Genomic DNA, 26156 nt, shown 5'->3' on the forward strand with positions numbered 1-26156 from the left:
AGTTTCCATCTCTTGAACTATTATTTGCACTTCATAAGATATAATTTAAGGAGTTAATCAAAAAAGCACTCAAAAATACATATTTAAAGGTATTAACCACAGCATTATTTATAATAGCACAAAAATGGGAAACAACCTAAATATTGAATAGTGAGAGAGGAGTGACGCTCAAATTGTAGTCTGTCTGTCCAACGAATAATCTGTAGCCATTACAAAATCATCACAGGGAGAAAAATTTAATGGCATTGGGAAAATTATGATCACAACCTAATTATAAAGAACAGGATACAAAAACCGAATATGGCTTGTGATCCCATTTAAAAGCACGTTTGTGGGGTGGGGTGTGCGCCTTGATCTCGGGGTTGAGATGACTTAAATAAAAGTACGTTTGTATGGACGTGTCCACACTACCAGAAAACAAGCCGAAGAAAAATACCACGCTCCGTTAATAGGATTACCAATTTCGTTTTGATGGTTTCTTCTCCACCTCTTCCACCGTGAGCATGTGTTACCTTTAGAATAAGGTTGGTTGTTTTTTTTTTTTTTTAAGTTATTTTAAAACTGAGCAGTTCCTCTTCTCTGGATTTTAAACATTTCACCAGCAAAATCCCGTGTGCATATTGCTTCCAGCCTCACCATCTGCCTTCAGCTTAACGCAGTTAAACAGTTTTATGTTTAGCATTTTCCAATATTAGCAGCAGTACTAAAGTTATCCCCGCTGTCTGATTTATCCTTACTCAGCCCCTCCGTGGTGATGGGCATATGCTGCTGTGCTCTTCCCACCCTCACCTGGAAAAACACGCCTGCCGCAGAGTGGCCTGGAGCCTGGGTGAAGATCGGGGTGGGTTTTCTTTTTAATGACATGTACTGTTAAGTAAAAATGAGCTTTGCAGGTGACGGGTCATCTGAGTTCATTGCTGCTGTTGGAAAACATTACAAGACTACTTAGCAGAACTGCTTCATTTTCTAGTTAATATGTTAATTAGAAATATCCTAAGTAAAATTGGCCCGTGCTTAAGATCCAAACATTGTAAATCCTCTGGCCTCTACCGGAGGAAGAGGCTCCGTTCCGCTGTAGCTTCATAGCGGGGAAAAAACGCAAAGGCTCCCCCTCACGTGGGCCTTATCTCATGCATTTTCCACCTGAGAGCACATTTTTAATATGAGGTTTTTAAATCATTGTTTGAAATGATGGGCCGTTATAGCAGTTAAAATTTCTTTTAAAACTATGACTTGATTTATTTAAACTCATAACCAAGCATGGGTGTTGTTGTTGTTATGTTATGTCTGGGTGAAGCCGAGCCAGCAAGTCCTACTCCTGCTCTTTGGGAAACTAGTTCAGGTCCAAGATTGGCCAGGGTTCACTGGTGACGTGCCGAGAGGCATGACACTGCTCTGCTGCTCCTGCTCCACTACAACCTTCCTCTCCCAGTGGTCAAATCTGGTGATTTCTTTGTAAAAGAGTATTACCCAGCCTGGGCACCCTGCGACATTCAACCAGGATTTCCCATTTCTGGATGATTTCCCTTCCCTTCTCTTAATTCTTTCTTCAGTAGTTCCATCCTTCCCGCTGGCTCCTTTCTGTGTCCTCTTCCATGTTCACTAGCAGAGGCCCCGGCGTTACATCCTTTGTCACCCTTTTACTTGGGACCGGCACTCCTTTACCAAGATCTGCTGCTTCATGCCTGTGCTGATTCTTCCTACTGTTGCATCTTGGGCCTAGACATTTTGTCTGAACACAGATGCACATTTCTATTCGCTGGAGCCTCCTCCACCTGAACGCGTCCCAGCAGCACCTCAGATGCAACTGATACTCAACAAGCAGGTTTATTGCCACCAGTTCTGTTAACTGTGACTTTTAGTAGTGTCCTTGTACCTGGCCACCCAAGCTAGCAAGCTAGCAAGCTCGTCAGCTCGTCAGCATCTTTCTTTACACCCTTCCTGCTGCTAAGTCTTCATTTCGCTCTGAAATTTGATGTCTGGAGCTTCACTCTGGCCACTGCCCCCTGGTTCAGGGCTTCTGCAGCGGAGTGAGGACTGGACCTCCTCTTTGACCTGCTGTCACTGCCTGTGTCCACCTCGGTCACATTTTTCATCTTTGTTGAAGCCCCCCCCCCTTTTTTTAATACAAGAATTATGTCTTTAAAGACATAGGTTGTCAAGACATACACGAGAGGAGTGGTACCCAGGTGTGAGTCCCGGATCAGCAGCAGCAGCAGCTCCAGAAGCTCCAGAACTAGTTATAAATACAAAGTCTAAGGCTCTAACCCATCCTTACTAATTAAGCAACATGGGGGTGGTGCCCAGTAATCTGTGGTCTCCCTGGTTCTCCAGGTGATCCGAGGCACTCTGCAGTTGAGAATTACAGCTCTGTAAGTTCTCAAGCCTGACCGCTCATTAGAATCAACTGCAGAGCTTAAAAACATACCGGGCCCCAGACCAATTAAATCAGACTCCATGTGTCTGACCTGGCATCAGTATATATCTTTTTAAAAGCTCCCCAAGTTTGATACATAGGTTAGAGAACAACTTAATCTGTAAAATTCACTTTCTGTAGCAGAATCTAAAACAGTGTTTTTCAAACTTGAATGGACATTGGCATCACCTGGGAAGCTTTCAAAAGGATCCTGCTCCAGGCCCAATCCGCATTCTGATTTAATTGGACAGAAGTATGACTTGGTCATTGAGGGTTTTTTTTATTGTTGTTGTTTCTGTTTGTTTGTTTGTTTTAATGCTCCCTGGGATATTTTAATGGGAATCCAAGGTTAAGAGTCACTGTTTTAAAGTTACGATTCTGAAATTTTAGTGTGCTGGAGCATCACCTGGAGTACTGGATAAAAATAGGGACCCCGGGGTTCCAGCCAGGTGCAGAATCACCTGGAATATTGCCTTTGGGGATAGTTCCACCTGGCCATACAGGTCTTTCTAGTTTAATCTTCTCTCATTCTTTGTGCTCCCCACCATTCATTGCCCTACCCTGCCTTAATTTACTACAACTTTCCTTCTATGACATCAAATTACTTGCATCCCTTAAATGTGCCTGGCTTAAATTTTTCAAAAAAAAAAAAAATACAGATTGTTAAAGCTAATTGATGGTCTTGAATCAGTTGATTAGTCACTTAGGAAAGGAATAAACTGGACTGCTATCTCAATCCGTACACCAAATAGATCCCATATAGATACAGGAAAGAACTTAATTAAAAGAAACCCGAAAAGGACTAGGAGAAAACATGGCTGCATTGAGGAAATACTTTGGAAGAGGGGAAGGCCTTTCCAAACAAGGTACAAAACCTAAAAGTCATAAAGGAAAATGGTTGTTATAAATTTGATTAAAAAATTTATTCTTGGAGAAGTTACCCTACCCAACATCAAAAGATAAGAACAAATGTGGAAGAAACATCTTCAGTGTATTGCCAGAATTGCCTCAAGGTGTAAAAATACAAAAATAAAACAAATCTATAAAAACAAAAGACTAACCTAAGAATTCAGAAGAATAAAGTACGAGCTAGGTATATTTTGTACAGAATGAAACACAGATTGTTAACTTATTTTAAAAAATGCTCAGGTTCACTCATAACCTAAAGAAGTACATCTCACAACTGCAAAGCCACCAAAATCTTTTTTAAAAAATATTTGATTATTTTTTTAAAAGATTTTATTTATTTATTCATGATAGAGAGGTAGAGACACAGGCAGAGGGAGAAGCAGGCTCCACGCTGGGAGCCCGATGTGGGACTCCATCCCGGGACTCCAGGATCATGGCCTGGGCCAAAGGCAGGCGCCAAATCGCTGAGCCACTCAGGGATCCCCCAAGATTTTATTTATTTATTCATGAGACACACAGAGAGAGAGGCAGAGACACAGGGAGCCTGATGGTGGGACTCGATCCTGGGATCACGGGATCCCAGGATCCCGACCTGAACTGAAGGCCAGTGCTCAACCACTGAGCCACCCAGGTGCCCTAATGCCACCAAAATCTTAAAGTCAGCATTGGCAAGGTTGAGAGGACACGGTATCCCGTATGCCGCCAGGAGAGTGTACGTTAGTGCAGTGATCCCGGAGAGCTGTTTAGCTATCTGCACCAAGGTGAGAAGTGAACCCAGTATGAGACCCAGCACTTCTGTTTCTAGGAATTCAGCTCTTGGATGCAGTCACTTTATTGTTGCTTCACAAACTGGCCCACCTACACAGTGGGGGAGGAGAAACTGAGGAAAGAGGCAGGCTGCTCCAGATTGGGAAGTGGCAGCCCTAAAAGCAAGGGAACTTATTTACGAGGCTGTCTTGAGGGGCCTCCAGATGAGGAGATCTGGGCTTCGTGACCATCATCTTACAAGTGTATAGAAAGGACAAGTATCCTCTTACAGGTATATAGAGGGGTTCAGTTCCGTGTTGAGACCAGCACTCTCTCAGGGCTCTGTCCACAGAACAGCTTCCCCTGTGGGAACCGTGAGCAGAGTATGCATTCTTTGGACAGGGGAGAGGGGCAGGAGCCTCCGATTACCTGGGTCCAGCTGCCAGGTCATTTGAAGATCACATGCCCTGAATGACCTCCTCCAGGAAGTGTTCACAAGACATTCACTGAGTCATTACAACACTGACATCACTCTGAATATCCATTAATAGGAAACTAAGTAAATTCTGGCACACGCATCCTGGAATTTTATATGATGATAAAGATGATGACAGATTTATGTGTAGCAATACAGAAAGGTAGAGAGAGACTGATAAGACAAAGGCAGCAAATTTAGAGCTGTTTATACACAAATATATGGCATGATATTATTTTTAGATTTTTTTATATTGCACATCTGTATGTATTCTGGATAGATCCATACCCTGTCATAAGAGGTTGTACCTGAAGAGTAGACCTGGGGGTTGGAAGACAGGCATGTGGGCCCAGAGCTTGGCACAGCACATGATACACAGTGAGATCATAATAAGAGTTTGAATGAATCAGTGAATGTGAGTCAGATGTTGGGAGAGATTTTTAGTCTTTATGGTGTTCCTTCCTGAACTGTTTTCATGGTGGGGTTTTTGGGGGGTTTTGTTTTGTTTTGTTTAACCATGTGTACCTAGTTGCTTTGTAACAAAAGTAAAGTATGTAAAAATACGCTGTTCTATTTCGGTGCTCTGTCCTTCTGCTGGTTCAGTTTCCTCTGCTTCAAAAGTCTCCTTTCAATCTTTCTTTTTCTTTTTTAAGATTTATTTATTTATTTATTTATTTATTTATTTATTTATTTATTGAGAGCGAAAGAGAGGCAGAGACACAGGCAGAGAGAGAAGCAGGCTCCATGCAGGGAGCCCAACGTGGGACTCGATCCCGGGTCTCCAGGATCACACCCGGGCTGCAGGCGGCACTAAACTGCTGTGCCACCGGGGCTGCCTATCCTTTCAATCTTTCATCTCCCATTTTCCCTGGAGGTTCAGATCAGACGTCGCCTCCGTGCGGCCATCCACCCCTCTTCTGAATTCGTGGCTTCCTCGTTTTTTCATACCGCATGAGTGCAGTATCTTGTCACGTTCTGTTCCGTCTTTCTTCCTTGTCTGATGGTTAAGAGAACGTTGTGCAGGGATGGTCTGACTCCTCTGACTTTCCCCAAAGGCTACCAAGGTTCTGTCATGGTAAGCACCTCACTATTTTCCTATGGAGCTCCTAAGCACTGGTCTTCCTTGTAGTCATGCTTGGCCATGATTGGCTGTTTCCAGCCCCTCACGTCCTCTAGAACACAGAGCTGTAGTTTCAGGCACAGTCTCCAGAACGGTCAGTAGCCCATTTCCTCTATCACACCGCCAGTATCACTTGAAGGAAGCCCCCACCCCCAGTATCAATTATCGTAGACTTAATGGATCTAATGAAGTACCAGCATATATTGGCTCCCCCCCCCCCCAAGGTTTATGGAGACTTTGTTTGTTTTTTATGGAGACATTGTTGATCTATAACCTATGTAAGGTGTTCAATGGGATGACTTGATACATGTACACTTTGTAAAATGCCACAGTAAGGTTAGTTGATACCTTCATCCCCTCCCATAATTATCATTTTTTGTGTATGTGGTAACATTTAAGATCTATTCCCCAAACTTTCAAGTATGTAATATATATGTTAATTAGAGTCATAAATTGTACATTAAATTGTCAGAATTTACTTATCTTGTACCTACAAAATGTACCTTTTGAACAACATCTCACCATTTCCCCCAGGCCCTGACAGCACCATTCTGCTCTCTGTTCTTAGGAATTCAAGATCTGTAGACTCCACATATATGTGTGAATATACAGTGTCTGTCTTTCTCTGGCTTATTTCACTTAGCATAATGCCCTTAAGGCCATCTATGTTGTTGCAGTAAACAATATTCCTTTACATGTACCCCACAGTTTGCTCATTCATCAGTGGACACTTGGGTTGTTACCATACGTTGACTGTTGTAAGTAATGCTACAGTGAACATGGGGTGCAGATATCTTTTTGAGGTGGTGATTTCCTGATCTTTGGATGAGGACCCAGAGGAGGAATTTTTGGTTCATATGATACTTCTGTTTTTAATTTTTTGAGGAAACTTCGTCCTGTTTTCCATAGCAGTTGCTGCCCCAGTTTACATTCCCACCACTTGTGCTCAAAGATTTCTTTTTTTCCACATCTTTGCCAACACTTGCTGTCTCTTGTCTTTTTGCTTATAATTATTCTGATAGATGTGATAGATGTGAAGAGACATCTCATTATGATTTTGATTTGTGTTTCCCTGATCATGAGTGATGTTGAGCATTTTTTCATGTGTCTGTTGGCCACTATCATGGAAAAGTGTCTAAGGTATTGGCACATCTTTGAATTGGACTGTTTGTGTTTATTGTTATCAAGTTGTATAAGCTCCTTATGTATTTTGGATACTAATCCCTTATCAGATAGATGGTTTACAGATATTTTCTTCCATTTGGTAGGTTACCTTTTTGTTGTGCTGTTTCTTTTGCTTTGTAAAAGCTTTTTAGAAAGTTGAACATAGGGGCACCTGGGTGGCTCAGTGGTTGAGTGTCTGCCTTTGGCTCAGGGAGTGATCCCGAGGTCCTCAGATCGAGTCCCACATCAGATTCCCTACAGGGAGCCTGCTTCTCCCTCTGCCTATGTCTCTGCCTCTCTCTGTGTGTGTCTCTCATGAATAAACAAATAAAACTTTTTTTAAAAAGTCCTACTTCTTTCTTTTTTATTTTCTTGTGTGCACCTTCGATGTCCCACTCCAAAAATTGTTGCCAAACTGATGTCGAGGAGCTTTTTTCCCTGTTTTCTTCTAGTAGTTTTACAATTTCTGGTATTGAATTTAGGTAAGTATTTGTCACATAATTTAATATACCAAAATTTGTACCTGTTATATACCTAATTTTTCCTTCAAAGGGCCACAGAGACCTGGTCTTGCTGTTTAAGAAGAGTAATCACAACTTGGTTCCCTACATCAGTACCCATCAACATACCTAAAGGGTTCAACACATGATTAATAACTGTGGCTTTTGAAGTTAGTGATTTATCTGAAAGCTGGTATTTGTGCATAGAGACTTTCAGGGTTGTATATGGTTTGAAGCAAGCTCCCCTCACCCGACCCATCAGCAATTTAGGATTGTATGCTAAAAATACCATGGATATATGTATAGAACATAAATAGAATAAGCACCCAAATGCTTCCATCTCTATCATGGAAAAAGCCAAATCATGTTTGTTTGTTTGTTTTTAAATTTTTTTTAAGATATATTTATTTATTTTGAGAGAGAGCGCATATGCGCATGCTCCTGTCAGAAGGGAGGGGAGGGGAGAGGGAGAGATAGAATCTCAAGCAGACTCTGCTGAGCATTGGGCCCTGCGTAGGGCTTGATAACATGATATTATGGACAAGGAACCACACAGTTTTCATAAAATCTGGGCTCTCAGACCTATTTGGGTTTCCCGTCCTTTACTGTTTATTGATCCTTCCTCACCCAAGGACCACTCCTATCTGACTGATTAATTCATTCAGTACATATGAGATCATGACCTGGGCTGAAACCAAGAGTTGAACACTTAACCGACCAAGCCACCCAGGCGCCTCCCAGATCTTGGTGGTGGTTGTTGTTATTGTTGTTGTTAAGATTTTTTTCTTTGATACAGAGAGAGAACGCCCAAGTAAGCAAAAACAGGGGAGGGGCAGAGGAAGAGGGAGAAGCAGACTCCCCACTGAATGGGGAGCCTGATGTGGGGCTTGATCCCAGGACCCTGAGATCGTGACCTGAGCTGAAGGCAGACACTTAAGCAACTGAGCCACCAGGTGCCCCCAAATCCTGCTTTCTGTAAGAAGGAAGGATTAGAATAATTAGAGTCATCTAATTTTTGTTCCTGATAATCATGTGTTGCAACACACAATCAATACACATGTATTGATTTTTCACTATGCTAATAATTTTTAAAGTTCCAATAGTACATGAACTAAACATTGAGCTTTGTGCTATGAGAAAATGAAAGCATGCGATACACAGTCTTAAGGCAAATACCTTACTCATAAAATGTTAGGTGGTGATTGAAATTAAAACTGACATTTAACGTCTAATAGTCAAAAGATTAAACTTGATAGTGAAAGTGTAAACAAGATTATGGTCAATGAATGGGGGGGTGTTACCTATTTTTTCCTTTTACAGAGACTTTTATTTATTCATTTATTTTCTTTTACAGAGACTTTTAGTCTTCATCTAGGAACATAGGAATGATACACAGCTAAGCTTGGGACGTGTTCCTGTCTGAAAAGAAGGGAGAAATTGTGGAAATCATGAAGTGAGTGTAGAGGAGGGTAGCAGTAGGATTTGGGTAGAGAAAGTATAAATTTTTTTTTATTAACCCAGAGGACATCTGTGGGCAAGTGGGATTTCCAGAATGTTCACATGGTAGGTAGGATGCTCTTTGGATTGAGAGCAAAGGAATTTCAAGTGTTAGTCCTGTTTTGACAATACTTGGAGGTTACATGAAGTGAATTTGTAAAAGGGACCTTGAACTATTGTACCTGAGACAAGGAGGGAAGTTGCATTATAGAATGAAACAGGGAAGTGAAAAAAAAAAAATCCAACACTTCCCGGTTAAGAATCCTAAAGGACAAATGAAAGTTTTGGATTTGATTTATAGTGTATACAAGCGAATTCTAAGGTCATGGTTCTCAGTCCTGGCAGCATGTTACAATCACTTCACTTAAAAAAGGGTGTGTGACGGCCTGGATATCAGCATTTTTAAAGCTTCCCAAGTGATTGTCTTATGCACTCCAGATGAGAACTGTTTATTGATCTCAGGACATGAAAGAAGAATGAAAGAAAAAATATTAGGGCAAGGTCTCAGGGCCAGGGAATTTCCAACATCGGTATGGTTTATGGGAACTGAGAGTCACAATTCTGAATTGTTAGATTCTTGGCACGTTGCATATTATTTTATAATGAAGCAATAGAACTGAATGTCTGATTCTTTTAAGTCTGAACCTGTTTCTGGGGTTAGAAACTGTAAATGATTAGGTAACTCTTAAAAGAACAAATAGACATATTTTGCTTCCTTCAGATAGAATTCCTGGTTACTAGCAGCGAAAGGAACCTTTAGTATTTGTTGAATGGGACCACCTTAAATCAAATATGTATTTTTTTAACTATGAAGAACTGAAAGAAAAGTTGATAATAGAGAATATATTTTGATCATAGTTAGCAAGGTCCATGGATGTGCACCATGTCATTTAAATGCTTCCTCTTTGACTAGAGATTACTAAGCAGTGGAAGCAAAGAGTCTGAGAAGAACCAATTTCCTGATAGCACCCTCCCCTCTTCTAGGTAAAAAGGGAAATTCTTTGGACCTAATTACGTTAAAGAATTGAAATCCCTTCATGTATGACAGACAAAAAATATGCACACCTCCGATTACATTCTTTAACTCAGTTTTTTATCCTGATTCAGATAGTAATTAATTATCTAAGATGAAGGAATACGTCAAGTTTCAGAAAATTGCATGAGAACTACAAATACCAGTTACGGTAGCTATGTCCTTAACTCATCTTCCTTGACCTCACAAATGCTACTCAGTAACTTTAAACAAAGACTACAGATAATCTCTTCTCTACTCTGGGAAGATGAATGACTGTAGATGGGAGGAAAATATACAACTAAAAATCAACTTTCTTCATCACTCTTGACATTCACCAGTCTTTACGTGGGATCACCTTGAGCTGTGACATCAATTCAGAGTAATAAGGAAGGGTCAATGAAAAGCTAAAACATTCTCAGGAACCCATTATAACGCATCTCCAAGGGATTCGTGTCAATGCCACAGCTTTTCAAATAGAGTACACAAATTCCAGAGGAACAGCCTCGTGGAATGGAGACAATAGGCATCTGCGACAGTCTTACGACATAGAAATTGAACTATTATTGAATCTCTCTTTTACTCCCTACATGTTTTCCACCCTCCAACCTCATCAGTCATTCCTTAGAAAGCATTACTTGTATTGTTGAGAGCCTTTTGTGACACAGTACATTCTCCATCTGGTATTGTCATTGAGAGTTCATTTTTAGTAAGTAATCTTGATACATTCAAGGGCTTTGGTTTAAGGAAATCTCTTTCTCACATGAATTTGGATCCAGAATTGGTTTTATAAGATGAGTCTAGAGCTGGAGGATGTCTAGATTTAGCTGCCTCTGTCAGATGTTTAGCTCTCTGGGTCATATTCACCACTTAATCTTTTGTAATAGGTAGCTCAAAGCTCTGTGCCTAAAAAGAACTTAATACATAATTACTGGGTTTGGGGGAAAAAATGTTTCTAGTTTTGTATATTATAGAGACTAAGCTAGGCATTGAAAATTCAAAATACACTTCCTGTGTATCAACATGTACTACGAGAGTTTATCCCTCACCAGCATTGAGGAGGAGGAGCAACAAGAGGAGAGAAAAGGAACAGGGAACATGTTAAGTTCTATTGAGTCTTACCTATGGTGACAGGAGACAGAATGATGGAAGTTATCAGTACTCAATCTTCAGTGTTTAGCCTGTAGAATTTTCCTTCTCTGCAAACCCTTCACTAGCACTCTTGAGTGGTTTGAGTGTCTGAAACAGATCAGGATTATTCATTCTGTTGGCACTAAATCTGAGTGAGGAAGAATGTCATCTGCTGTCACGTGCAGTAATAAAAACTGTAACAGAATTTTTGAATTGATTGATTGATCTATCAATTTTTAAATTGATAGATTGATAAATAATGTGTTAAAAAAAATAATGTGTTGAATGAGTTAAGTTGGTCAGATGATAGGACTGGTCCTTGGGTCCAGAAGGATCAATAAACAGTAAGGGATGGGAAACTCAAATAGGTCAGAGAGCCCAGATTTTATGAAAACTGTGTGGTTCCTTGTCCATAATCCTTTATTTACTTGAAACCCCAGGCAGATGAGCCTACTTCTGTTCATTGGCCTGCTGGGGACGCTTCACAGCCTGCCCAGAGATGATGCCTCTGAAGGCCCACAGGGTTTTTCGGTGGCCACTTAAAGAGTCTCAACAGTTGCCCAGCTTTAATTAACATTCCACCATTGTATTTGGAGAGGAGCCAGTTGCTGAAACAGCTGTCTAAGTGAAAGGAAGATTTTTTAACTTATATTCGCTGGGTCTGGTAAACTTTTCTCTATTATCTGAGAGTCCGAGTTCTCAGGTGATAGGAACTACTGTTTTTTGCAAGTTCGCTCAGCTTGAGGCTCCCGCAGAACTGTTCTAATGCCCGGCGGGTCTGCTGGCATTTACCTTGGAAGGCGATGCCAGGTTTGATTCTTTGCGATTTGGTCCTCAATTCCAAAGCTGTGGTAGCAATGTGTTGCTGAGAATCTCCTACAAAGCGGGAAGAAGCACACTACTGATTATTACAGCGTAAGACACCACGAGTCATTTAAGCTGATCGTCAAGTAATGACAACTAGGATTCAGATGGGGCCTTACTCTTGGATCTACCCGGAGTGTGAGATGACAATTCTCATTACTTCTTGGATTCTCTCAGTCCTGGTAGAAAATCAAGAGGAGCAGAAACTCTCATTTTGTGAACAGACAGCTATTAAAAGCACATTAATAATCTGTAGTGGGTATAGCATATGCCTTTTAAAAAGATTTGCTGCTTGTTTCTCTGTGGTAGAGACGCAGGACTTCTCCAACCTAATTACAAAGCAATCAAACAATTTAATTAATCTGGAAATCACTTTCTTAACCATAACTGCCTCTAAAATGAGGCACCCTGTGCACAGCCATTAGGTCAAGTCCCATTTTGTTATATTGCCTGTGTATTGGCTGTGCTGGTGCCCCCCCCCCCCCCGCCCCACCCCTGGGATCCTGGAGTTAATTACCTACCAAATGTCTGACCACAAGGAAGGTTTCCTTTACCGGGTCAAAACATCAGCGGTGATAACAGCACTCTATAAAGTGTCCTAGCACTCGAACATCCAAGAGCCAGCAAATCCCGGGGAGCAGCAGGATTTGAGTTATAAGCAAGTGCTGCACATATGGGCAGAGAATTCACTGGCACCAGTTTTCATTTGAGAGTCTCTCAGGTATTGCTTTGCAGATGGGTGGATGAATTCGGAGAGCAGTGCTGTGAGGAGTGAAGGTCATGTATAGGACTCTGCTTTCAGTCCCGTCTTGCTTTCTCATCCTGGGGACTCACTCTGCATGTCCTCGGCAGCCTGGCCATCACTTCCCAAGTTAAGGTTACACATAGAAGATGTGCTTTTTAATTCACTCTATTCTAAAGGAGCGGTATTTTGCTCACTGTATAACAAAATGTGTCCCTACGGCTTCGGAGACTGACTACGTAACATAGAAATCAGCTTTTATTTCAAATCAGAACACAGCTTTCCAAGATGGGCTGCGTCAGTGACTCTGTTGGTTAAGCATCTGACTCTTGACTTCAGCTCAGGTCATGATCTCGGGGTCCTGGGATGAGCCTGGGAGTCAGGCTCTGTGCTGTTGGAGCCTGCTTAAGATTCTCTCTCTCCCTCTCCCTCTCCCCTTCTGTCTCCAAAAAAAACCAAAAACAAAAACAAAAACAGAAACAAAGGTTTCTATCCTTTAGATAGGTCCCCACCTATCTAATCTCCTAATCTTGTTACTCCTCCCTAAGGAAAATTGAGAAATATTCTGTAATAACCCAAAAATCTACAGAATACTCATCTACCCTTTTCATATCCCTTTTTTCCCCCTTTTCATATCCTGTTACAACCATTCCACATCTCTCTTGAAACTCCCTAACCACAGGCAGTCATTCTCCCACGATGGGTTGTCTGTCAGCTGCCCATAGCCTGCCCATGCTGGAAATGTTGGTCACTTGCATCCATAATATTTTCATCACTTCATTTCTAGTCCATCACCAACTATGCTTGGTTTGCTCACCAAAATATGTTTTCTGTTGGCCTTTCACATCCTTATCTAAGCTCCTATACTTCTGTTTGGCCACTCATCTGTCCACCCAACACAATCATGCCAGGTGGAAATCTCCAGCATCTCTCTCTTGCCCACTGATGTGTTAAGGCCCTCCCTGGGTTAATACCAATAAACACAGTCCACGACGTATTGGCTTTATCGGTCTGAATCCCCTACTGCCAGGATATCTATCTCTGCTGTGTTGCCCTCCTCTGTTTGGGTTGTTTTTGTCCCCTGCCTCAGCCTTTTTCATTTCTTCTCTTGGGCTTGCTCAGCTGTCCTCAGGTTAAGGTATAGTCTGTTGCCTTTAATGAATTATCAGGTATTCTAGTTCAGATCACCATCATTTTCTCTAACATCCTACTAGATTTAAGAGCCTTTAGGATAGTGTGTGGGGTGGGGGGAGTGTGTACGTGTATACACACATTGGCATTTAAACCCAGCTCTCGATCTGCCATGAAACAGGAAGAAAGATCTGTTAGTAGCGAGATTATGCAGATGGCTCTGTACTCTTGAAGTTAGAAATGTGGGAATTTGCATTTGATTTTCTAGCAAGGTAGGAGTCAATGAGAAGAAAATGAGGAACATTTTCAATTGATGGGCTTAGAAGGGCAGCACAAAATGGTGAGGCAAAACACAAGAGATGAGAAATGGTTAATGGCAGCCTTGATTTTTTTAAAATTATTATTAAAAGCAGAGCTGAACTCACCTCACTCTTGTATATCTCTGTCTGTGCATGTTCATCTTCAAGTGATGGGTTGCCATGTGCGATAAGATGTTACATGGCTTCCTGCGGACCAGTCATTGAAACCTCTAAAAGTGAAAAGGATTTTAAGTTAACTCCTTGTTTTCCCCTTCTTTAGATTCTTAAAAATATTTACTAAGCTCTCTCTCATTCCAGGTCATCTCATTATGATCTGCAGATACAGTGGTCACTTTATGAAGAACATGGGGCTAAGAACTGGGTGCCCGGTTACATTGATTTCATTATTTATTCTCAGTGAATTGGGCCGCAGGGATTGTTAAACCTCTCATACCTTGGCTTCCAACAATCAACTGTTTTGTTTCTCCTAATAACTCACTGATCGTTTGCTCTGTATGGGGTGTGAGCAAAGTCAACATTTTTTTCCAAACAGACAAAATCTACACTAAGATTTCTGGCATTAGATTCATTTTCCCTTCAGGAAACAAAAGTTTTAGCCATCTTGAGTTTTTCCAAGATCTTTTAAGGCCATGAAGAGTGATATGTAAGCTAAATTGGGAAGAGGCAGGAGGGGGATGGGAAGTGGGGATGAAGGTTGTTGAGAAGAGTTGACGGAACTTAATTTAGCCGTGTAGGTAAATGGACAAAAAGAGTCCTGGATTCCTGGATGGCAAAAAATGGAATCCATTTCTCCTGGGACCCAAGGAATAACAGGATAAATTTCATTGCGGCAGAGGGGGGAGATGCTTCTAGATTGTCCATAAAGAAATAGGCTTTTCAGTGCTTCCTAGTCAAATGGCTTTAATTGTGCTGTCATAAAGTTAATGGCATCTGTTGAAGACATCACTATAAAATTTGCAACGTTAAGGTAATTGAAAAACATCCGTCGAGACGTACCCAGTCCAGAGTCCTCAAGATAACACTACATTTACCCTCTTTTGTGGGGGAGTCTGTTCTTTTTGTGCACCAGGGGTAAATTGTTTACCGCGAGGGACTGACTCGAACGTGCAATCTTGTGTTCCTCATGCCTGACTACAGCTGTCACTTCCATCGTGACATCAGTAATGTGGGAGCTGGCTGGCCGTTAGGGATTAAACATATCTTCCTAATCTGTTTTCCATGTTTCAGGAATGTACACGATTTCGGTTGGCCGCCTTTTCTCACCTCTTTATTTAAACCAGCTACGGTTCTCTCCGGGGCCTCAGATAATTCCGCCGAGCTAATTAAACATGCAGAGGGAAGCCGGGTGGTCTGTAGTGTCCTGAGCTGCCCCCCACCAGCTGCCTGCCAAGCTCTCTCAATGATCAGCAGCAGGTTGCATGTTCTGATGGAGAAAGTAACGAGCCCCCTAGGAGCTGCGCTCCTTCCAGGCCTTCCAGTCGGAGGGCTGCACTCACCCGCCTCGGCAGGATTCAAGGAAAATACCCTCTGCCAGCCTTTGTGTGCTGGTGGCTTTAAAGCCTGCCTGGCCACTCACAGTCCAGATGCCTAGAAGCAGGGGGACCCTTCAAGAAAAATATCTATGGGGGCTAATCCAGCTGGGCCCCTCGGGCCATCGATCTGGGTCATTTGAGAAATGGGTCCAAACTGCTGGGTTCCCAGTATTTTATGACTAATACTGACACATTTCCGCCTTTAAAATACGTACTCTGGAATACAAGGATTTATTTTTGAGGGCTCAGACATGGACTCAGTTTTCGTGATATAAAAATGCTAAGCAGAAAGTGCCCCTGCCACCACCACCACCACCAGGTGGAGCATATACTTCCACATCAGTCCAGTTGTTGAAAGGGCTAACATCCAGAAGACTAAGAAGCAGAACATTTGTATATACGATATTCTATAGGACTGAAATATTTAGGTTATTAATCTCTGGAAGACTGCTGCTTGGTGATAGATGGGTGTGCTTATTCATGTATCTTGCACACGCAACCCGTTGTTCTGGGACTCACACCCCTTCCCCTGCCCATTCCCCCCCACCCTACCCCTGCCCCTGCTCCCTGCAAAACTGAAACATTTTTAAAGAGATGGACATTGGATGAGGATGTACAGAAATGCATCACTAGCAAGGAGATGATTCTGGATGTGATACTGATATAAAAGCCAAATCATGTTATGATTCTTTTTTTCTCTTTTTTCTCTTTACAGGAAATAGCCCTCAAGATAGCCCAAGAAATTTCTCCCCCAGTGCCTCAGCCCATTTCTCATTTGCACGGAGGTAAGGACTTCCTGTGAATGGAATTAGTAGAATGTTACATAGAGAATCACATCTCCTGAGCCCCCTCTTCCTCATTTCCCCCCACTCCCCCACCTTCTGCCTGTAGGATCCTGCCCATCCTCAGAGATGACCTTCTCTGGGGCTCCCTGCCCAGAGATAGCTCTAGACCACCACACAACACCACTTTAACAGTTTGATAATGATTTCTCACTCGTGTTAAAGTTACGTGCACCTCTCTTGGGTCTTCCCTGGATGATGTGCTCTCAGTGAGGGTGAGAAATGACTGTTGGCTTTTTTTTTTTTCATAGTGCAGTGCCTTATACACACTTGATATTCAACAGATTTTTACTGAACTCTCTGAGCTCACATTACAAGGACTTGACTCATCTCTGTGTTGTGATGCTACTGTTTTTGTTGTTTTTGAAAGAGGTTGGTTGATTTTTTTTTTTTTTAACAGCCTTTCTTGGAATCACAGGGTATAAACTCAAAGATGCCTCTTTAATTGAGAGCATAAAGCCACCAATTTAGGGACCCCCTTGAGATAAAGCCATGCATGGACTAAATGATAATTTATGATTTCTCTTCATATCTTAGTTAGAATTTGGTACCAAGTGTCAAAGATACATGTGTTCTGTCTGGGTCATTGAGCCGCAAAGACATCTTGTTGTTTGGAGGATCGTAGACCTGTGATGTAACATCACACCTTGTCAGTTCTGGATCTTCTTCAGTAACTTCCCCAAGTGAGAGAAGTTTACACAGCCATGTTTTCTGTGTTCTGTATTTGGGATCAGTGTACTTCACTTTGTTAGATTCCATCCGTCACCTTCCAAGGCTCTATCACCCCTCTCACACATGTACCCTGGCCTCTCCTGCCCAGGAAAAACATATAGAAAACAAAATGCCCTTCCAGCCAGATCTCTGAATATTCAAGATAAATTCAGTTTTTGGTCTGTGTGTCCAGCATATTTGCTTATTTTCCTCAGAGACATAACTATACCATGACGTGGATTAACATCGCACTTAATAAAGACGTGTAGTTAAAAAAAAAAAAATAGATTTGTTTTAAGACATTTACCAGCCAGCAAAACCTACAGTGTCCCCAGTGCTATTGTCAGCATGCAATGCATTTACATTACAAAATCCAAAGAAAAGGACCTGTTGGCAGTATTTTCAGAACTCTCTATAATTAGAATTCCCTTGTAAATGTTACACATCCCCCTCCGTAAGGTAAGTGCCTGTGTGTGAAAGGTACCAGTCTTCCACCGTGGGCAGGACACCAGAGCAGTAAGACAGGCTCTCTAAGGAACTTGAAACCTCCACCCTGACTCTTGCCCCAGTTCCAACTTTTATTCTTTTAGCAACTCGTTCCAAGCACCATAAAGAAAATGTGAAAATTAACTGATACCGCAAAGCCTGTGTTTGCCCAGTTAATATTAATTCGTGACAGTGCTACTCCTCTAGGTAGGAGGGAAAAAATCTTATAAAAACTAATAAACAAGAACCTACCATAGTCTTTAAAACACATCTCTTAAGAGAATGTGCTTAATTACTTTAAGTAATAAGAAAAATGCAAATCTCATTATAGTGTGCATTTGAACATGAGAGGAATCATAGTTTCTTAATCCTGCCAGATTTATAAAAATGAAGAGAATCTGATAATTAAGTGGGAGACTGGAGGATAGATGAATCTGGTTTCTCTGCTATTTAAAAAAATAAGCAACACCCAGGCATGTTAATTTTTGACAAATAAACCATAGACCATGACAGAAGATTATCACAGGAGACCTCTAGTTCATTTTGCATGAATTTCCAGATGGAACTCCCTCCACACTCTTCAAAAAATATTAATTTAGATAGGGACATGAGCAATCATCTTTTAAAACTTGTATTCAAGTAAACAGAACTCTGTCTTTGCTATAAAAACTCAAATTGGTGTATTTTTATTTAACATCTGGTGTCTCTCTCTTCCACTTTGAAGTTGATTTTTATTCACCACTTGTGGGGTCCCCATTCCTTCCATTCAGTATGCGTTTTCGAGCCTTTAAGAAGTGATACCATTTTGAGACTCTCACATGTTATTATTTTGTATATTTAGCCAATACAGAAGAGACTGCGCTGTTTTTAAAATTATTCTTGAATGAAGGGATAAAGATCAGGCTTATTAATGTTTTTTTCATTTTACTTAGACCATATGATAATACTCCCCCAGTAGACATCCCCTATAATTTTTTACTAAGTTAAAAGGGATGAAAATGAGCATTGTAGCATAGTAAATTTTGTCAGGAGCAAGGAAACATATTTTTACTTTGCTAATAACTGTAATACTGATTTACAGTCCAACTAATTACAGAATTAACCTTTTTTTCCTTGGCCTTTCCGGGAAGTTGTTGGAGTTCACAGATTCCATACTGCTTTCACTTCCGTTTGGAAATATAGAGCCCTGAATACACACCATAGGTGTTGCCCAGTGGCCTCATTGTTCCTTACCAGGGTAAATCTCCGAATCTATTTCCACAAGCAAATTACTAGAACAGACTTGCCTGCTAAGTTCAGGTCACTAGACACTTGTTGAGTACTTGGCATAGTTCAGCAGGTTCCAGTATCAACCAGAATGTGAAATGTTCCCTCCAGGGGACTATCACAACTAAACAAGTAAATAAATCTGCTGCTTCTTTATTACAGCTATAATAGGTAGGCTCGTATTGGAACTTTTCATTCTTTGTTGTGCACCGTGTTAATCGGTGTAAATTTTTGTGAATAGTGTTGAAATGATGTGGTTTTTTTTTTTTTTTTTTGCAAAACTTTTTGTATTCCATATTCCCATCAGATGTTTTTCTCTTCTTACCTTTTCACTCAGTTTAACACTAAGAGATTTCTACCCACCCCCCCACCCCAAAAAAAAAAAGAAAGAAAAGAAAAAGAAAAAATTCACTCTTCAAAAAAGCCTTGTTGCTTTGGCTAGAATATAGTGTCTTCGATATAACATTTTATTGGTAGCTACTGCAAAGAGAAGACAACACAGTTGGCAGGATCCAAATTGCACTTGTGTGATAGCTTTCTTTAAAAAAAGGGCATGCTCTCTCTTAAGTACTGTGTATATATAGCATATATAGTAACTTCTGATGTGCTGTCGCCATGGTAATGAAAATGCAATGGTCCTTTGTGCTCCATTTGAGTCAATAGACATGGAGAACTTGTGGAACTTCCTGAGACATAAATTATTTCTGGTCTATGACTGCACATTCTTGTTTAAACTTCTTCTAGTTGTATGTTTTCCAGAGTAGGCAAATGTAATTTATGTTTCAAAACTAATAAGAACATGTCTTTTCTTGGAATTGTTCATTCATCTGAAATATATTCATTGATACCTGAGGGAAAGGAGAGTTAATGAATCACAAAACAAAATCACGATGGGGGAAATTGTGCCCGTGCTATTTCCAGAGACTAGTTTCTGATAATTGCTATTAAATGGACTGAATAATCCTTTTAAAAATCGTATCCTTTTTTTTTAACTTCAAAAAATTGGAAGTGTTTAAAATATAAAGTACAACATGAAGTTTTAAGTCTTCAATAACCTATTGAAATAAATATGACCAACTTGTGTCCATTTAATTGATATCTTCAGAAGCATGGTTTTACAAGTATTTTCTTCTTCAATCTTTAACATTTTTAGTTGTCTAAAAACATTTTTTAAGGACATATGACTTAATTGCTCCCATTCCTTGTATCTGGTATATTTACAAACATTTTATTTTGCTTCTTTTTTAAAAAAAAAATACTTGATTCAATTGTACTCCAATCATGGTCACAGAAATGACAGGTAAATTTTACTAAAATTTTAACATTGTAGTATTTCTGTGATTTGTCCACTTGAATTTTTCCATTTTGTCTTTGTGGACCATTTGCGTTTTTTGGAGGCAACATCCATGGTAGCCTGTGATTATATTTTCCCTTGACTGTAACTTAGTCTCAAGTATCAGTTGTTTTTTTGTTTGTTTGTTTTTTGTTTTGTTTTTGTTTTTTTTTTTTTTTTACATAAACATCTAATCGTGACATTTCTCAGATTGAAGTCTAGTGCTGTTGAATCCTCTGACTTCGACTTCCTGTGAATGTGTCTGTGGTAAATTTGGCCCCATCTTATTTCCCACTTGGTAAATTCATACAATCATATGTTACAAAAAGTCTGCATACAATGCTCCATCTACAGAAGGCAGTGTGGGCCTTTATAATGTGATTTTCCTGTTTTTCTCTTGGCAAATGTGCATCTGTTTGTTTTCGCGGTGGTATATGATTTGGAAGTCACAGTCTTACTTAGAATAAATAATGACTCTGGGATGCCAGAGGTTTCAGAAAGTTGTTTTCTGGTGTTTCCTGGCAACAGTATTGTCTCTACTGCTTCATTAAATCATCTGAGATCCTTGTAAGCCTCTAATTCATAACCAGAATCCCCTCCCGGAGGCTCTCCTTTGACCATTTGGAGAGATAACCACTTTCTTCAAGGACTCCTGACAGTTTGGCCTCTGACTGAGGTACACAGTTGTACTCTTTGCATTAGCTTCTGCCCCTAGTGGAGAATGTTCATTCTGCCCCTGCTGTCATGGGCCAGAGCTGGGCTGCATCCTCACAACCTCTGCAAGGGGCTTTTGTTGCAACACTTGATGAAGCCAGGTCATGTAGGAAGATAGTAACTCTTCAGAGAGTCTGAATATAAGGTCAGTCACTTTTTTGGCATGAAAGGTTTTTTTGCTTCTTGAGGCTTAAACCAGTCCTGAGCCCCCTCAATCCCTTCCCTGGGATGTGATGAGTAGGACCGTTCCCTTGAAAATAAGTAGAGTCCTTAGGGGGTAATCCAAGTCCCCATAGGGGCTTGTACCTTGCTGGATTTCAGGCTTTTCCAAAGACCCATGGCCTCTGTTACCAGCTTCCAGATATGAGTATTTTTCCTCCTCCCTTTCTGTTTTTATTCTTTTGAATCTGCTGAGTGTGACCATTGTAATTATCCCTGGTATTCATTTTGTCAAAGTGCGTTAGTGAGAGATCAATAGTATGGATCAACCCATTCACTTTCTACTTGTTTGGGTGTATTGATTCAGTTTAAATAAAAGTCAACCTGCTGTATAATGTTTGTTTACTCTGGCCTTTGCTGAGCATTCCCACATCTTCACTGACCATATCTGTATCATTCGTTTGACTAAAAATACTCGGTTTCCCTGGGGTTCCCGTGTAACAGTACCCCAGCACTGGCCAACGCTCGTCTCCCCCTCTCCACAGGACTGATGGACGCCGCTGGTCCTTGGCTTCTCTCCCCTCCTCTGGCTATGGGACAAACACACCCAGCTCCACAGTCTCCGTAAGTGCCTAACTGTTGTCCTCTTGCTCACAACCACAGGTCTCTCTCGCACAGGAGGTGTTGGCTCTGGGTGTCTCTTGGTAGGACAGAGGAGGTCACTTCTGCATGTCTGCCGCTCTGAACAGGTGACCCATCACATGAGGAGCTGACAAAGAGAAAAAGGACTTACTCTTTTGGCTGCAGGCTTTTAAACTATGGTGCATAAATTGAGTTAAGTCCCAGGATCACAAGTTTGGAGGAGATTGGGAGCTTTCATTTTAATGCCATTTGGTGTAGTTGGGGTGGGGGGGAGGGAAATGCAATCTGGTTTTATTGCTTTGGTTCCACACCAGTGATATCAGTACTGAAAACACCATTAAACTTTGATGGCCTAGGTCTTTTCTTTTTTCCTTGCGTGGCTTAGATGCAGGGTTTTTTTGTTTGTTTGTTTTTGTTGTTTTGTTTCTTTGTTTTTCTCCTTTGAAGAAAAAAAATGGCAAGCCTTAAATTTGTACCTTCTAGGTAAGAAATTTTTTGAAGGAGAGATTAAAAGAATTTAGTAGTAAGTTAAGACAAAGAGACAAGATGAAACCATGAAAATAGAATAGAAAAAAAAGGATACTCTTGCCCCAAACCGTAACATTTCAACAAGAGCCCTAGCAATTAATGGAAACGATTCCGTAAGTTAGATAGATGCTTTCTCAGTTTAAATTAGTGGTATTGTGGGATATCTGTCTCTGCAGAGCTTCAGAAGCTGGTGGTCATTAAGAAAGACCAGGCATGTTGTAGGTGTTCAATACATACCTAATGAAATGGTCCGAATGCCCTTGAACAAGCCAGGAATGTGGACCTCATGATTTCACATTTCTTTCTGGTACATTTCCATCTTCATTTTTGTCAAAATCTGTGTTTTATTGTATAGGGTTATGCATCCATTGTTTTGTTGTGGTGTTGGTGCTGGTTTTTCACAGACCCCAGCCCCGTGCTAAGCATATAGATTCAGCCACAATAGTACTTGCATTGAAAAGACACAACAATTGAGGTGCTTGGGTGGCCCAGTAGGTTAAGCATGCAGCTCTTGATTTTGGCTCAGGTCACAATCTTAGGATCTCAGGATCATGGGATTGAGCCCTGGGTCAGGCTCCTCCCTCAGCAGGGAGTCTGCTAGAGATTTTCTCTTTCCCTGCCCGCTCACTCACTCTCTCTCTCTCTCTCTCAAATAAATTTTTTAAAAAAGAAAGGACACTGTAATTAAATTCATAAACTAACTGGCATCATCACTGCCTTATATTATGCGTTTCCAGGATCCCAGATCCAACACAATGTGAGTTTTCTGGAGCACCTTTAATATACTGCCTTATTAAAATGTGCTGGATTATTTTTACCATCTCCTTTGCATTTTATTGAGGAGAGGTCATTTATTTCCCTATCCTCTATTCCATTTTGTTGTGGTATGTGACTTTATTGTCCATTTTGATACTTTTGGTGAAGTGTCCTGACAGTCCTGAGTAGTTTCAGTGACACAGAAACCTCCCATCAAGAGAGGATGCTTCAAACTCATGAATGGCTTCAGCAGATAAAACCATTACTAAATAACTGTGAAGTCACCCTGGGCTCCTGTGTCTAGAACCATCACTGGTCACTGGTTGATTTTAGCTCTCTTGAAAATGTGGATAACTCCAGTGTGAAAATCAATGCTAAAACTGACCAAAAAGAAAAACAAGGGTACTTTCTAAAATTTAAGAATTCTTCAGATTTTTACTCCACTAAGTGAGTCCCTGATCTCTGCTAAAAACCCTTACCTCATATTTCTCTATTGTCCAACATCATCATCCTTTGTGGACCCCATTTGGTACCTTCTGAGTCCCTGGGGCCATTTTGCTGGCCGACAGTTGTCCCCAGTGCCATAAACCCATCCTTTGTCACTTAGATATGGTATCCACCCTCTGCCCATTTGTACCTCGCTTGTTCCAACTGAGATGAGAGAGACTCTCTCCCCCAAGGAGCTCCTTGCCTCCTCGCTTACTCAGTAGTGTTAAGGTCATAACACTTACTCACTAACCCTGGCGTTGTGCATTTTGCTATATTCCCCATCAGTAAACCCGAGGCACTTTACTTAAGGAGTTGAGTTCTTTGGCTACATATCATGGTATAATCACAAAATTTTCCTCTCAAGAGTCAATACTTGCTAACATTTTGTTACATTTGCTACCTACTGTTTTTAAAATAAATCGTTATTTTGTTTAATAAATATTAAGGACATAAGTAAAGCCCTTCCCACCCAGGCCCTTTCTGGTCCTTCCCTCCATAGAGGAAACCAACCCTCCTGAGGTGGGCTTGGTGTCATTTCTATGCAAGTACAGGCCCTTGATTCTCTACGTGAAACTCTAGAGCCCAGTGGGTTTGGGAAACAATTTTCATATTTTAGGAAGGTAACACAATCCCTGTACAGGACACAACAGCCCAGCAGCAACTGGGCTAGCAATCAAACATACTAATATTTCTTCAGCAGTCTGAATCAACATTCACACTAAGTGGATTGAATACATATTTTAAAGAGCTTTCCATCAGCTCAGTTGATGCTGTGCCACCAAAAGGGATTACTGTAAACTTATGAATAAACTTCTGGGTGTTACGGTTTTGAAGTCTTGGATGTAGAACCGTAGACATTGAGTTTCCTCTGAGACCTATGTACAGATTCTTAATTCTGTTTTTTTTATGTGCTAATTTATTTATCTTCCCTTTTATCACTACTGCTTCTCTCCTGCTTGCAGTTATTTTATTATTATTTTCCTGATTGCTTGAGTTGACTTAGTTTGTGTTTTGTTTTCTTTCCATAGTGAAAAGTATTTAAGACCGTGCCTGTACCTTCTGAATAGAGATTTGGTTTATCTCATAAGTCTTTCTAGTAGCGTTCTCATTTTTATGGCTTATAAAACAATCTCATTACATTATAAAAATTCCTCTTTGTCTCAGTATGTACTTATAAGGTGTTTTATAATTTCAAGGTATGAGGGTAAGTTTAAGCTTTAGTCATTAATTTCTACTGTTACTACATTGTGATGCATCGGTGTTTATGAAGTGTATTGTGAACCTAATGACAGCTTTAAAAAAAAAAAGACTGCTAAAACTGAGATTTCAGATGAATGTTACGCTTACAAAGATGCGTATTCTAATCACGATTCTATTGCTCAAAAATTTCTCAATCTCCTTTGTTAGAATTTCTTATAGAATTTACCTCTCAGTAAAAACAAAAAGGCCCTTTATATTACATTTCTCATTAAAAACAGTGTTATTTAGCTATTCACCTTTCCTACATTACCTTGCTCTAAGTATCGAGTTCAGTTTTCAAAAAACAAATCTATATGCAAGGTATTAAAAAACTGACCACCACTGAAGCTGCTTTAAAAAAAAAAAAAAAGTCCTAGCTGAAGGAAAAAAGAAAAAAAAATGCAATTTTTAAAACAATGACATTGGGATCCCTGGGTGGCGCAGCGGCTTAGCGCCTGCCTTTGGCTCAGGGTGCAATCCTGGAGACCCGGGATCGAATCCCACATCAGGCTCCCGGTGCATGGAGCCTGCTTCTCCCTCTGCCTGTGTCTCTGCCTCTCTCTCTCTCTCTGTGACTATCATAAATAAATAAAAATTTAAAAAAAATAAATAAATAAAACAATGACATTAGTGAAAAAAGGATCTTCATCTCTTGCCCTTTTTACTCAAGGCCTATATATATCAAGGCTCAAAAAGAAAAAAAAAATGCAATTTTTAAAACAATGACATTAGTGAGAAAAGGATCTTCATCTCTTGCCCTTTATACCCAAGGCCTATATCAAGGCTCAAAGATAGCAGGCTTTGTAGAGGAAGATTTCATTACCTTATTTATGATCACACATCATAAAATTCATTTTATGTTACTCACCTGAAAGTCACAGTGTTTCATCGTGAGCAGTGTTCCAAGCAAGGGTACCATCCGCAGTTGAGAACTAATCTGTCGCTTCATGCACTCAGATTCTCCAGGTGTTAACTTTTCTCTTTGCTTTGGCTTTGAATGTGTCTTGCCCATTTTCAGAGGCTGGGTTTTCTACAAGACAGGAAAGTATGTTTTGGGAAATGGTCTTATAGACAAAGGAGATGAAATATGGAGGACATTTTGACCTCGCAGAGAAAGCAGCAAGGATATCTGTATTTTAAACGTTGATGATTGTAATTATAACCTGAAAAGGCAACAATATAAAATTGTGCTGTCCTCTAGGTTCACTGTTTTAATTGCTAATTCACTTGAAGTCTTTCATTCGAAGGTGGTCCCTAACCTCACTGTGGTTTGTTGTAGTCCTCCTCTTCCTCCCAGGAGAAGCTGCATCAGTTACCGTACCAACCAACACCAGATGAATTGCACTTCCTCTCGAAACATTTTTGTACTACTGAAAGCATCGCCACGGAAAACAGATGCAGGAACACGCCCATGCGCCCCCGTTCCCGGAG

The 26156-nt window shown here is 40.6% G+C and overlaps 1 protein-coding gene across 1 annotated transcript in view; it reads left to right on the forward strand.

The window, feature by feature from the left end:
* Positions 1 to 26154, forward strand: part of MAST4 (microtubule associated serine/threonine kinase family member 4) — a gene marked incomplete at its 3' end in the record, with an annotated part of 472864 nt that extends 446710 nt beyond the window's left edge. Inside the window, exons 8-10 of the mRNA XM_072745280.1 lie at positions 16276 to 16345; positions 21617 to 21695; positions 26005 to 26154. Coding sequence (XP_072601381.1) covers positions 16276 to 16345; positions 21617 to 21695; positions 26005 to 26154 — 299 coding nt within the window. The remainder of the gene's footprint in view (positions 1 to 16275; positions 16346 to 21616; positions 21696 to 26004) is intronic.
* Positions 26155 to 26156: the final 2 nt, after the last annotated feature.

The sequence above is a fragment of the Vulpes vulpes genome, chromosome 2, assembly GCF_048418805.1.
Source record: "Vulpes vulpes isolate BD-2025 chromosome 2, VulVul3, whole genome shotgun sequence".
Lineage (NCBI taxonomy): Eukaryota > Metazoa > Chordata > Mammalia > Carnivora > Canidae > Vulpes > Vulpes vulpes.